Source organism: Anas acuta, chromosome Z, assembly GCF_963932015.1.
Source record: "Anas acuta chromosome Z, bAnaAcu1.1, whole genome shotgun sequence".
Classification (NCBI taxonomy): Eukaryota; Metazoa; Chordata; class Aves; order Anseriformes; family Anatidae; genus Anas; species Anas acuta.
Window position 1 is genome coordinate 62,915,399 of NC_089017.1, and position 14,193 is coordinate 62,929,591.

Below are 14,193 nucleotides of genomic sequence, written 5' to 3' on the forward strand. Positions count from 1 at the left end.
ACTTTTTTTTTCCCTTCTTTTTTAATTTTTTTCGGGGGTAAGCCCGCGGGTGCCGCGCGGAGGGAGGCGTGATGCCGCCCCGCGACCCCCTGCCCGCCCCCGCGGGGCCGCGGCCGGGTCCCGGAGACGGTGGCTAGCGGATCGTGCAGCATTGGCCCGGGCGAGCAGCTCTTTCCTCGTCACGTGGCTCCATTTGAATACGCCGCGGGGCCGTTGAATAGCGGAGCGAAAATAATTGAAAAAAAAAAATAAATAAAAAAGCGGATCTCGTCTCCTCTCCCCCCCGGGCCGGTAACAGACACGGGTAATTAACTGCTTCCTCTCCGCCGCCCCCTTCCCCGGCCGTGCTCGCTGATACCGGCCCGCTTTTGCTTTCGGGTTGGGGGTTGTGATTTTGGGAAGGTCGGGGGGAGGACGGGGGACGGTCCGGGGGGGGTGCAGCGCAGGGTCGCAACCTGCCGGCGCATCCCCTCGGGTGGGATGCAGGCGCTGTCGCCGGGCTGAGCTTGGGGTCCCCCATCGGCCCCGTCCCGTCCTAGGGGGGACAACCCTCCCCTCCCCCCCAAAAAAAACACCTCCCAGCCCACACCCCTGTCGCTGTGTCGGGGTTACCTCGGTGCGCAGCGCGGAGAGGGGCGGCGGGCTGGGAGGCTACCGGTGCTGCGGGAGCACCTTCGCTTTCTTCAGCTCGGTTTTTGGCCCGGCTGGACACGGCTCGGCTCGGCGCGGCTCGGGGGGGTGGGGGTGTGCAAGGGCTGCAGGGAGCCGCTGGGGATGGCCCCGGGCAGCGGAGGGGAGACAGCTCTGAATATATGCGGGTGGGACCCCCCTCGGAACCCCCCGCCCTCCCCACCCCCACCAAACACCTCCTTCCCCTGGCTGGACAAACAGAAATAACAGCGAAAATAATGGAAGTTTCCTTCTTCTGCCCGGGCACGGAGTAACCGTAACAATGCTCATGGAGAAGAGCCCGTAGAGCTTTTGCCTGGAGCGAATCCACTTTCGAGCCTGGGAAACGGGTGACTGAAATCAGCCATTTCGAAATGAAAACGATTCGATAGATAGCGGGTTGTTGCTGTGCTTTTTTTTTTTTTCTCTGTTTTTTTTTTTTTTTTTTTTTTTTTTTGTCGTCCCTTGGCGCACAAGGCAAAACCGAGAGAAACGAATGCAACGCAACGCCCGCCGGGTTGCAGGGTGCAGGTGCCGGAGCGGCGGTGGGAGGACGAGTGCGCGCTTTGCTCAATAGAAACCCAAATACCCACCAACGCTGAGCGCTTGGCCGAGCATCCATCCCACCTTGCCCGGCTCCACCGGCGGTGCCAAAACCGAGACGTGCGAGGCACTGAGCGCGGAGCTCTCAGAAATTTGTGTTTCTGCTGCTCACAACCGCTGTCGTTTCCAGGGGGCTCCCAGCCCCGCAGCCGGTGCCGGTGAGGGAAGACGACGCGCACGGTGAAGCTCCCGCAGCCGAGCCAGCCCTGGGCCGGGGAACCCCCATCCACCCCCGGTGAGTGTCCCCCGCAGTGAGCAAGGGTATCGATACCCAGGCGGTGAGGTAGATTTATGGCAATTAGGCACTTGGCCCTGCGGGGTTTTGAAGGAACCTTTTGGCGGTGTAAGGAGGGCAACCGAGGGGAGTTGGTGGTTTTTATTTTATTTATTTATTTATTTTTCTCCCCACCGGTTTTATGCGATGCTGTTGGGTTTATAACTGATGTTGTTGTTGTCGTTTTTGTTTCACAGTCCGTAATGGAAATGGTTTAAATCAAATTCTGGTGCTCAGCGAAAACGACCTGTTAACTAGGAATCCTGGTCTAGCTGAGGCTAGAGGAGTAGCTCATTAAACCCTTACTTTTCGTACGAAGGGAGGTCGCCACGCTCTAGCCTTGCCCTAAATCCATGCCCGAGCTGTATCCCGGCCCCCCTCTGGCTATTGACGTCCACCAGCCCAGCCCCCGCCGGCCCCCGCCCGCCACCGTCCTCCGCCGCTCGCGGCTGCGACGTGAGCCCAGAGATAGAGCGGCATCATCCCCCGCCGCGATTTTAAAAGCTATTCTCTACATAAACATACGTATGTAATAAAGACCCTCGGCAAAGCTTAACTAAACCAGTGTTGATAAAATGTAGAGTGAGCTTTTCGTACATTTTTACGTGCGTAAAAATGCGTTTTTCCCCGCGCACCCCGTCGCACCTTCAGGCTAAATCCGTGTTGCATTTTTACGTGCGTAAAAATGTGGTCATTATTTAGAGCGAACGTGTTGCGTATAAAAAAAATAAAATCAACGATAAGCAGAAACATAGGCTTGATAGATAGATAATCAAAATGCTTTTATATACACATATGTGTGTGCTTATCTTTTTCTGAAATGGACACGTTAAATAGATAAACGGCATAATTACGCATTTATAAAATATCAACTTACAAGAAAAAATTATTAAGCAGGCATTGCATGAAATTATATTGTCGCGAATGGCATATTTTAATAAATTACATTAAGTTATATATAAGTATATATATTATTCTTACTGTTTATGCATAAAAGAGGTGGAAACCGTGAACGCACATCAAAAGGAAACCTCTTTTTCCTTCGTATTCTTCACGGATAGTGCTCAAGGTTTACACCGGGGTGTGAGGCCGGAGTTGCCTGGCCGTTCCGTCCCGCTGCCCTCTCTATGACCAGCTCCGGGGCTGTCGCGCGTGGGAGGTTCACGCGAGTCTTTCCCACAGAGATAGGCATTAGTCCTCGGGCGATTAATCTAGCTCCCCCTCCTCCGTCCCGCTCCTCCTGCAGGAGCAGAGTCGTTGTAATGTCTTTCGGCTCTGTTGTCTCTTCAACAAGTGTTCCACTTTTAGGCAGGTTGGGGAAACGCTGGGGCCGAGCATGGACATATGTTTTTTTTTAAGTTGTATTTACGTGACGCCCTCGTTTTGCAACCGCCATCATTTCTTGCAAAATATCGTTAAGCTTGCAGTAGCTCAGGGAAGGTCACCTGCACGTATCACTTCAAGCAAGGGCGGCATCGGGCTTGCAGAGACACAAATCGCTCTTTATTTTCTCCTTCCAGGTCCCATGTTTACTAACCTCATGAGAGGAGCCACAGATGCGCCACGGGTCCATGCACAGACATGCACAGCACCTTACGTGGTTTTCAGAAGGTATTTGCCAAAGCCTTAGTTTCCCACTGCTCTGCTAGGGAGAGACCGGCCTCAGCGCTCCCGCTGTCCTATTTTCCTTAAAGGAAACGGGGGAAGGTGCCTCGCAGTTTTGGGCAGAAGGGTCAGCAGCGCGAGCGCCCAGCCACGACACGAAAGCTTGATTGTGCCGTCCGTGCGGTTTTCTCCTTCATATTCATCTTCACAGTGTGCAAAAGGGAGAGAGAGGAGGGCAAAGCATGAAGGTGCGCAAAGCACGGGCGGGCAAAATCCCGCCGTCCTTCGCCACCCCGGGCCATAAATTAGGAGACGGGTCCGTCCGCAGGCTGTCGCAGGAAGCGCCCCACGGGCCCGTGGGGTCCCCCCGCCGCCACGTCGAGGGGGAGGCGGCCGCGGCCGTCGGGGAGGTCGAGGCGCGCCCCGGCGCGGTGCAGCGCCGCCAGCGTGTCCAGGAAGCCGGCGCGGGCCGCGTCGTGTGCGGGGAGGCAGCCGGTGCGCGGGTCGGGCCGGTTGGGGTCGGCGCCGCGCTGCAGCAGCAGCTCGGCCACCCGCGGGCTGCCCAGCATCATCACCTGCGGGGAGGGAGCGAGGGAGACACGGCGTCAGCGGGCCCATACGGGGTGCTCCGCGGACCCCTGGGCTGCGTTTTTCCCCGCGCGCCCCGTCGCGCCTTCAGGCTAAATCCGTGTTGCACAGGGGTGCGGAAAAAAGAGGACGCCAGAGGACGGCGTCGGACAGGTATTTCTGGTGAAATGCTGCACCGACATTTTGTAGGGGAGAGTTCTGCAAGCCCTGGCAGCATGTCCTGCGTATAGCTCCTCGCATTATTCCTGATTCGTTTTATTTTTAAAATTTGGGAAGAAGCTGTCTAGAACCACATCGAAAATTAGCTGGGGTTTATAAATCTAATTTCTGTTGTTCCTCCAGGAACAGACAGTTCCTCTGTCTGTACGTTCACGGGACTGTAAAATGGGTGCAGCCAGTCCCCCAGAGAGTGCTAGCTGTGTACCTGCAGTGTCTGCTGGGCAAGGCTCTCACACCCGGATGTTTCTGCTCGTCACTTAATACACCGTGAGAACAATTATATGTATATATATATATATATATAAAATATGTGTATAAACATAATACATATTATAAATACATTATACAGATCATACATATTATATATATTGTGTATCTTAAACAACGTATAAATTATATATATGTATTTAAACAGTATATATATGTGTGTATATATACGTATATGTATATGTGTATATATATATATATATACATATATTATTCCGTGGGAAAGAGGAAAAAATAATAGGCGTATAGAGCAGAACGTGACAATGTGGCGGAGGGGTAAATCCTTCTGAAAAGTTGCCTCGTTACTTTTTATTACACGTTTATTGCGAGATGAGCATTAAAGCTCTCGGTTCTGAGTCATCCTATCTCAGTTGGTTAAAACAAAGTCCGGGGTTGCTGAAACTAAAACCTCTCTGTTGCGGCCGTTGTAGGCTTTCGCAGTTCCACAAAGGCGACGGGAACCGCGGTGCTGCACCGGCTGCACAGCCGCCGAGCGCGGCCGTCGGGGGGTGGCCGCCGCCGGGACCCCTGCCCGGGGCAGTCCCCTTGCCCGCCGCTCCCTACCTGGATGGGGGTCCGGCCGAAGGAGTTGACTGCGTTGGGGTCCGCCGCGCCGTCCAGCAGCTCCCTCACCCTCTGCACGTCCCCGCGGGCCGCGGCGTTGGCCAGCTCGTCCGCCGCCGCGCTGCCCGCCCGCTGCGCCATGCCCCGGCGCCGCCCGGCCTCACATCGACCGCCGCGGCCGCCGCACGGCCGCGATGCCGGCCCGCGGGGGGCGCCCTGCCCATGGGCGCGCCCGGCTCCAAGCCCGCACCCCCGGGGCGACGGCGCCCGGCAGCCCCCGGCCGTCCCCGGCCTCCTCCGCCGCCGCCGTCGAGCCGCCTGCGCGCTGCCGTCGGCGGGGCCGCCTCCACCTGCGGGGCCGCGGGCAGCGCCGGGGCGACCCGCCGCTTGTTTTCTCCCCGTAGCCGGGGCCGCTCCCCCCCGGACCGCCCCGGACCGGCCCCGTCGGGCTCCGCCTTGCCCGGCTGCTGATGTCAGCGGCCCCGCGGCGGCCCCGTCGGGGCGAGGCGGCCAGCGGGCGGCGCGGTGCTGTGCGGTGCTGTGTGGTGCTGTGCGGCTAAGCTGCTGTCCCAGCGGCTCCCCGCAGCCGGGCCGGGAGGGCAGAGAGCTCGGAGCGTCCCATCTCCTCACTTCTTTCACCTTTTTTTTTTTTTTTTTCCCTGTTTCTCCCTTTAGGGCAACAGCGTTTTCGCTTGTGCCTGAGCAAAGCGTGAGGAAAAGGACTCTGGGATAAGTGTTGGTTTGACGCAGGACGACGGGGAGCGCGGGGTGATGTCGACAGGGGAGCCGCTCCCGCATCGCGTTCCTGCGGCTCCTTCTCCCACGCCTTGCCTGCCCTACCTCTCTGGGCGCCCACGGGCAGCGAAGGCTTGCTCCACCCTCCTAAGGTAAACGGCAAACCCTGCCGAGCTTTCCTCAGCTCGCACAGCCACGGGCGACAGACGACATGCAGCGACACACAGAGCCCGCCGTCAGGACCGAGAGGCGGCTGCGACGCCTCTATTTTCCCCCTGAACTCTCCGCTTTATATATATATAAAAAATATATATTATATAATATATATATATAACATATATATATATTATATAATAATATATATTATATTATATATATATATATTATATATATATATACATAATATATATTAATATATATTATATAATATAATAATATATATTATATAATATATATATATATATAAAAATATATATTTTTAAATATATATATTTAAAAACTAAATAACAAACCAAGCCGGAACTTCGAACCCTCCCTCCGTACAAACTCCGCGCAGCGTGGCCGAGCCCTCCCCCGGAGCGGCCGAGCCCCCCACGGGCTTCCCCTGGAGCGGGGTCGCGGCGGGGCGGGGGGCTTGGGGCGGCGGCAGCACCAAGGACAGCTCCCCCCAGGCCGCTGCCCAGCTCTGGCCGGGGCGGGGAAGGGAAAGGAAGGGAGAGGCGGGCACGGGGCGGGCCGGGGGACGAGGGTCCGTCTGCCCCGTCCGTGCTATGTGGGGCTCCGCACGCCGCCCTGCACCCGCAGCCAGACCCACTGCTTGAGGGGAGATGAGGCTCGAGGGGTCTTCTTGCCGTGCGAGAGGACGCGGGGAAAACAGAGAGGAATGAGCCCTTGCTGCGGTAGCTGCTGTCGTGACAAGGAGCTCTCTCCTCACCTGAGTGCACAGCGACAGGCAGGCGAAGCCTCCAGGGTCATTCTCGTGGGAGGTTTGTCATAACTCCGCTCAACCTGCGTTTCTCAATCCTCCTGCATTCATGCTGACCGTATCTCTACGTGAAACAGCTGTTACCAAAACGATGACATTTCTTCCTTGGCCCAATACCTTAGAAGAGCACAGTTATACTATCAAGAAAGCCCTCTGTTTTCAGTACCAGACGGTGCCGGTGATTTCCACCGATAACAAACAGAAAGTGGCTAACTGGTGTGGCCAATGAAAACTGTGTAAAGTGTTCAGTTTGTTTGTGGTTTTATTTGCGATGAGTGGCATGTTCCTCTAATTGAATCAGCGCCAAATCCTGTTTCTACGCATTCTCACCGACTGCTATGTCTACATTCAGATGTGTAGGAACGAGTGAAGTTCCATTCAGGACACAGAGTTTCTTGATATTAAGAGATGCTCTGGTTACATTAATTAATTTTGTTTTGTTTTGTTTTGCTTTTTCTTTATCTCTTTTCTTCGTAGTGGATTTGCATTCAAGCGTTAGGTGCCATAAAAATAAAATAAAAGAGAAAGACATTTCAGACTTCTATAATCAAGAAAAGAAAAAAGGAAAAAAGGAAAAAAAAAAAAAAGAGAGAGAGAAGAGTTAAATCGACATACCCTGACATCTAAACCACTGTACAGTGCAGTTCCCAAGTAGTATAGCTAAGCCTTAAAAAGACTTCAAACTATTTTTGACAGCAGCGGGATGAACAATGGTATTACAGAATCAGCTTGGTAGAGACAGAATGCCGATCCCAGCTGTCAGTTAGAAGGCAGATAAGCACTAGTGGCAGAAAAAGGGTTTTGACAGTGCTTTGCTGCCAGTAATAAGATTCATCCATAAGGAAATAAAAAACAGTTCATTTCTAAAGGATCTGTGTACATATTTTGTGCAGGGCGTGCCTTTTTTTTTTTTTTCATAAACAAAAATCACGAAAATTATCTGTAAAGAAGGACAGACTTTGTACTTGTTTTGTTTTAAATCTCTTGTTACTGCAAGGCTATGTGGTAGATAAGATGCTCAAAACCAAAAACCTTTCTTCACAATGCTCTCCAAAGAGGCTGGGATTTCTTACAAACCTCAAGAAACAACGTTGTCAAATATTCATGAATAAAAAATAAGGCATATTTAGTGTTTTTTCCAGAAGTTCAGGGAAAAAAAAAAAAATCCACCACCCCACACTACCAGAGAAATGCAGTCTACATTCAAAAAAGGTGCGTATGCAAATCCATAAATGCTTATTCTCCGGACCAAGCAGTGGAAACCCGTCCATGAAGGACAGTACAACATACCACTAGAAAACAGCCTGGCTTTGGAGGTGGAATCTCAGACAGTGTTCTCCTTCTGCTTTAAATATGCTGTTGCTAGTGGAAAGACAATTTCACTGCCCAATCAGTGGCAGCTTTCAGGACTTTTACACTCTTTGAAGTGCCTTCTTCCGGTTTCAGAGTTAATTGTGCAAGATTAAATTGTGCAATCATGGCCTGGCAACGATCTGTAAGGGAGGTATTATGCCATTCGCAACTCTGTTACAAATGTGTGCTGCAAGCATTTTAAATATGCATATAAACCTTGACAAAATGCCTTGGCAAGAAGACATACCCCACAAGCTCTGCAGTGATACCAATTTCTACAGTCAAAAGGAAAAAAGAAAAATGTTGAGAGATTCAGGAAGATAATTGTTACTATGCATAATACATAATCAGCTCAATATTACTCAATAGGAGCTTACCACAAAGGAAAACATTACTTACAGAAAATTTTCATAGTTTTCACTGATTAATGGTCTTGAAAAACTGTGTTTTGTGACGTGAGCAAACAGCTCTAGCTCAGTGCCACAACAAAATGCAGTTTAGTGCAGGCTACAGAGCTTTGAATTTTGAAAAACTTGTCAATGAAGTTACTCTGCGGTAGAATCTTAAAGTACCTTGTACTGATAAAGCAGGTTTGGAAGTTAGTAAATATTACCATTTTCAATTCTGTCACTGTTTTTACAGGGGAGAATAAACATCACAGACTCCTGGAAATGACCAAAGATGTCTGCTGAGAAGAATGGAGCAAGACAGCTTAAAAAGACTCTTTGGGGATATCATCACTTGGTCTTGAAAACAAAGCAAAATCATGCAAATTAAGTGAATATGTGGGAAGTTTTAAAAATCCGCCAGCCTAGTGATAACACTACTGTAAGAGCAGCAGGTCTGCTTACCTTTAAATGAAGGCAACCATTCAGTGCTCCCCCCAGGTACTATTTGCTGACAGCAGAGAGACTTATCCTTAGCAGAGGAGAATCCATCTTTGTAAAAAAGTCTCTTTCTTCCTTGATTTCTTCTGCTTGGTCTGGCAGAAACTGGGCTAGTTTCTGGTTTCCAGTTGCTACTAGGCAGGAAAAAAATAATTACCGTATTTGTCGCCGATTAGCTTTCATCCTTCAGGGAGTTATATTTGGAGCAGTATGTTCTGTTCTTCCTTTGCTGGGTATGTTTCTTTGGGAAAGGAGAAGATAGTCACCACTGATGACTTAGCATTCCTTGTGTATATGGAAATAAACATACAAATAGATCAGAACAGAGAAACACGGGTTCTGGGTTTCTTCCAAGCGGAAGTAAAAGTAGGAGCTCCAATTTAATTTTGTCTCTTTTAAGCAGTATTGACATGACTTTGGAATTTGACTTTTATTTATTTATTTATTTATTTATTTATTTATTTATTTATTTATTTATAATTTTCAGTTGTTCTTTATGCATTCTTTCAAACAATGTGGACACAAGCACTGCAAAACCCTGCATAGACAAAAGCCCAGCAATTTCATGGCTATTTGCCTAACTGTGCTTGTGATGAACTCCCTGTGTGCACTGCAATTCTTACTGAAGGTATTGATTTTATAGTTTCACTGAAGGAGAGCTTTAAACTTGCTCCATATGAGGTTACCACATTGGGTATGCCACTTGCTTTCCTGGGGACCTTTAATGAGACGTTCTCCCATAATAGCTGCATCAGTGGTAGTGTAGGTACTCAGTCTAGAAAACAAAGCAATGCCAGAGAGCTGTAAGCTACCAAAGCATATGCAGATTTCTATGTATCCAAAGGTTTAGCTGAATACAGAGCCATGAATGCAGAATCCAGAAAACAGTCAAGAAAGTCTAGCACATGCCCAGCTACTTTTTGTGGCATCTGTATAGCAGAACAGCTTGGAGTCCAAGTAATCCTGCTCATCTTCCATTGCTTACCTATATGGTACCTAGAAAATCACTCCATCTCTGTGGCTAACTTTTATGTGTAAATGTTGGGCTCATAGGCCCCTAAGACAGAAGGAGAAAGGCTGCTTAATTTGTGACATGCTTGAAATACATAAAGCCACATGCCAAATGCTGCTGTGCACCCTGTACACGAGCCTTGCCTTCTGCAGTTTCAGGGCAGTCATTTTTGGAGTGTCTGAAGAAAGGCTGTGAGACAAGTAATGTGCAAACTGGGAGCTGAACTGAGCTTAACACAGCAGACACAGCAGCCATCTTCCACAATCAGTAAGTAGGTTACCGAATTGCATTAAATTCTCACTAAACAGTTCTTTAATTAAACATTTAATACAGTCCTCAAGCATACGTATATGGAGTTACACCATTAATGACAATTCTTCTGTTTCAGCTTGAATGCATCTGTCAGATCTGATTGGAAAATCATGTTAGCTTTTTCTATTTGATTGAGCGTGCTTCAGTTTAGCTGCTGAAGGCTACCAATTTTCTCACCACAGTTTAGCTGTATATGAGGTAATGCTGGGAATCTGTAGTTTCAGTTTAGTCTTACAGTCAGTTACCATTATCAGTTGCTGTATCTATATAGATATGTATTTTTAACCCCAACGAAGAACAAAGGATAAAGATTTCTGAGATACAGGCAACTCACACTCACAAGGATGTGAATTATTCCATGTAGGGGAGTTGGGGGTGCACTTAGGTGAATTATTCTAACATACAGAAATCTAGGAATATGAAATTTTAATTTCCCTTAGCCCATGGACACCAAGGGCTTATTGCTTTCTACATTTTTTTTTTTTAATTCAATCATCTTGCCATCTGATTGCAAAGAGAGCTTTGCTAGCTGAGAGTGCAGTGAATGTTTCTGGATTTTTCACTTAGTAGCTGTGCCTGCCTTACCTTTGAGAAAGTAACACAGGGAGGGGAGGTAGGGGGGTCAAGACGTATTTTAAAAGCTGACTTGCAAAGAATTTTTGTTAAATTAGTTTTGTCTTGCTTTTGTAAAGTCCACGAATTTTTGAGGAAATGAAAAGCACTAGGAGTTTTCATTCCCTTTAACCCACTCTCCTTTGTAGATCATCTTGAAAACTAATTATCAGGAGTACCATGCCTGATCTTCCTGAGCTTGCTGGTGCACTACTGGGAATACAAGGAGCCGGATGCTGTTCACCAGCTATTGTCAAGCCCAAGTCAGGAGTCACCATATAAATGCTCCAGACTATCACACTTTAAAACATATTTTTTTTCATTATGTTTACCTTACTCATTAATTATATCAATTACTAGGGTGATATTTTCAAACTGTTGCAAAAAGCTAAGACCTTTCTTCTACCTAATCACATAAGCTCAGGCACTGGGGCTACCAAAAAGCAGGAAGCAGGATAGAGTTGCTCCCTGGACTGGCTCAAAAATTCACCAGAGTGGTGGGGAAGTAGTTTGACTTTAACCACAGCATTGTTTCTCCAGAATATTCATTAAATGCTAGAAGTGTAAGTATCGTACAAGAGATGAAAAAACATAGGATGAAGTTTTAGCCTATGTCCAGTCTGCACTCCACTTTTGAATATGAACTATTTTGCTTTCCATTTCTTACCAGATTGTTTTAAAAGCATGTATTAGAGCTGCAGGCTTTTCTGCCACACTGACAATATGCAGCTCTGGAGACAGAGTGAAGGGCAGAGGGTTGAGTTTTGAGACTGAGCCTGAATCACAGCCAAAACTCTGTTGGAAGGGGAAGTACTAGCAGTAGATCTAATTGAAGGCATTCAGTATTTTTTGTACAATGAATGGTTGGATGGTGCTTAGCATTAGAATTTCTTTACTATGCTGCTTTATTTATTTATTTATTAGTTTACAGTAGTGTACCGAACATGCCTTATTGTCCAGTTAGCTTGTTTGCAGCCTATTTTGCAAGCAAAATAAGCTTTAGTAAAATACTGAATGCATAATATGTGTACAATATCTGCCCATGCAAACATGCACTTTGAGAGCTTGTACTTACTGCTGAAATATTTACGTTGCATAAATAAGACACTGTTAAGTCTTCCCTACACATTTGAGATGTGTTTGGTCTCAGTCTGTGTTCTGCTTTGTGTTTGGTGGTGTTTCTAGCTCTTTTTTTTTTTTTTGTGTGTGTGACTAGAAATACATTCCTACTACATTTTTTTTGGGGGGGAGGGACATGGTCAAAATGTTCTGCTCTATAAGTAAAATTATTTTCTGCTTGAATAATTTCAGGCAGAAATGTGCGTTATGATTAGGTCTGCAGATGTAGCTGATGGTGAAAGCAAACGTCTCCCACAGTAAAACAAAACTGATCAGGCAATCAAATTTGGTGTTACATGGTAAAAATATTTTAATCCTCAACGAAAATGTTTTCTATGCAAGAATCTCTAAGCTCAAAATTGACTTCTGAAAACACTTCTACTGTTCTTAGCTATCATAATTAGTCATAAACAAGGAGATACCACATGGTCAGAAAAGGCCTACTGTGATACCGTGTTGGTTTCTAAAAGCACATGACCTTGGACTTAAGATATAGTAGGTTTATTTTTAACATGAGCACACAGATGTTTTCTGTAAATAGAGTAATGAAAGGGATTTACTTTGTAGTTTATCAAATGGTTGCCGAAATATGAGTAGGTGGAACAATAAGTGTGCTTTAATATCAAGTATTTTAGGACAAGCTTGGCCAAAACATTTTGTCTTGTCACAAAATGTTTTAAAACAACTTCAAATTGATAATACAGCACTGCTGGTGTTCTTGTGATTTGTATAAGGCATATACAGACAGAACAAGACATTTTATAGGACATGGGTAGCTTAGGTGGTTTTAAATGATAAAGAAAGCATATTATGGTGTAGTGCAGAATGAAACTGTTTCCACCTGAGGAGATCTTTCTGTAAACTGTCCTTTTCTTTTAGACCAGATAAACTGTTAATGTTTTTGTCATTAAAACTTCACTTTGTCAGACTTATTTTTTATTGTTGTTGTTGTTGTTTGTTTGTTTGTTTCAAGAGTGAAGCATGTTAAATTTGTGTCATGCTGCATTTTAAACTTCCTACATATCAAGTGCTTCCTACAAAAGCTTTGATAAGACAACATAGAAGAACAATCCTGTTTAGAAATGTGGATTAAATCATCTCTGTCCTCTCACTGTGGAAGAGGCATACATGACACTGGAGGGGCTATCAGCTGGGTGCCAGCAGACTCCCTGCTGATTGCAGTCTTACAATACTCTGTTAAAAATAGTCCCCTGAGCAGCCCTTTTTCTCATGCTTTTAAATTACAATATGGCTCTTCATATGCCTGTTTACCTTTGGTTAGATGCTACAGCCACCCTATAACCCTGCTGTCCTTCATAAAATTCACTTCACTAATGCTGCTTTTCCTGGCTCTAAGGCACAGACGATGCTCTAAGAGGGGAGAAGGCCACAGGTTCATCACTTTTCGTGGGCACACATATTTTGTGCTACAATCCACAGTAGTTTGGGATGATTCGTGATGCTGAGCGACTGCATGAGGGCAACCTGTGCCAGGGGCAGGGATTGCTCCTGACCCCCTCACTACTCTCTTGCAGCAGCAGAGGCTCAGCCCCGAGAAGGGGGATGCAGCTCCATTGCTGATCCTGCTACTACGGCAGAGCGAACTGCCATCTGCACTGCGAGCTATTGCGCTGCTCTGTTTCTTTTGGGGGTGGCCCGTGGCGGCTGCTATCACCACATTCGGGCATGTGTTTGCTTTGGAGTTATATATTCACGAGGGAGGTGATTGTCTAGAAAACACAGGTGTTTTGCTTTCTGTTGATGCTGCAATGGCACCGTGCCCACCTGTCAACACCAGTGCACATTAGTTAGCATTCCTGTAGGCTCAGATGCTTCTAAACACCTTGTGGTCCTTTACAAAATGTTGTGCATCTACCTAAAGGCTTGGTGTAGGAATGGACTGTGATAGGAAATACCTGCACCTGTTAAAAAAAATAAAAGCCTTTATTAGCAAAAATACAAAATCCGTCTTGCTTTATTATTATTATTATTATTATTATTATTATTATTATTATTATTATTATTATTATTATTATTATTATTATTATTATCACCATCATCATCATCATCATCATTATTTCCCTTCATTTCAGTTACTCTTTGCTGCTGCATTCAATGCATCTCCCAGGCTTTGTGCCATCTACATCCTTAGTACATCCTTAACATGTACTAATTCAGCAAGTCTACTTGATCCCATGCCAAGTTCTTGCTGCCCCCTTTAAGGACTACCACCTTACAGCTCCAGAGCCCTTCTGTTACTTCCTCAGCAAAACTGTGCAACATCAGGTGCAGGTTTCTGCATTTGGCAGCCCAGCTCCCTGTGCAGAGGCAGACCGTTAGCACCACAGCCTGAGCCTGTCTGTCTGTTGTTCTTTTTTTCTGTCACTGG

General features: G+C 46.9%; 1 protein-coding gene and 2 long non-coding RNA genes across 5 annotated transcripts in view; 1 reads left to right on the forward strand and 2 right to left on the reverse strand.

Moving 5' to 3' along the window:
- On the forward strand, positions 1-13,628 carry LOC137847870 (uncharacterized). 2 transcript variants are annotated; one of them, XR_011091102.1, is made up of 6 exons: positions 1-304; positions 1,147-1,507; positions 3,067-3,157; positions 5,465-5,676; positions 8,505-10,028; positions 10,835-13,628. It is a non-coding gene; the product is annotated as an uncharacterized lncRNA (long non-coding RNA). The 2 variants fall into 2 exon arrangements; XR_011091103.1 differs by lacking the exon at positions 10,835-13,628 and having other exon boundaries at positions 4-304; positions 1,403-1,507; positions 8,505-8,720.
- Positions 2,304-5,203, reverse strand: LOC137847868 (cyclin-dependent kinase 4 inhibitor B-like). Its single transcript, XM_068666485.1, has 2 exons — positions 4,790-5,203; positions 2,304-3,726 (listed from the first exon to the last, which is right to left on the reverse strand). Exons 1-2 carry the CDS (start codon positions 4,928-4,930, stop codon positions 3,457-3,459), a joined length of 411 nt encoding a protein of 136 aa, XP_068522586.1. The 5' UTR covers positions 4,931-5,203; the 3' UTR covers positions 2,304-3,456.
- LOC137847871 (uncharacterized) overlaps positions 13,592-14,193 on the reverse strand; it is a 27,425-nt gene continuing 26,823 nt past the window's right edge. For both annotated transcript variants that reach the window (XR_011091105.1, XR_011091104.1), the window contains one exon: positions 13,592-13,726. This is a non-coding gene — a long non-coding RNA (uncharacterized lncRNA). The remainder of the gene's footprint in view (positions 13,727-14,193) is intronic.

What these genes read in the sequence shown, in the direction of transcription:
- LOC137847868 (XM_068666485.1), bottom strand. Translation starts at nt 4,930, where the DNA reads ATGGCGCAGCGGGCGGGCAGCGCGGCGGCGGACGAGCTGGCCAACGCC. An exon ending in TCGGCCGGACCCCCATCCAG is followed by an intron (nt 3,727 to 4,789) that starts GTAGGGAGCGGC and finishes CCCTCCCCGCAG; the next exon opens with GTGATGATGCTGGGCAGCCC.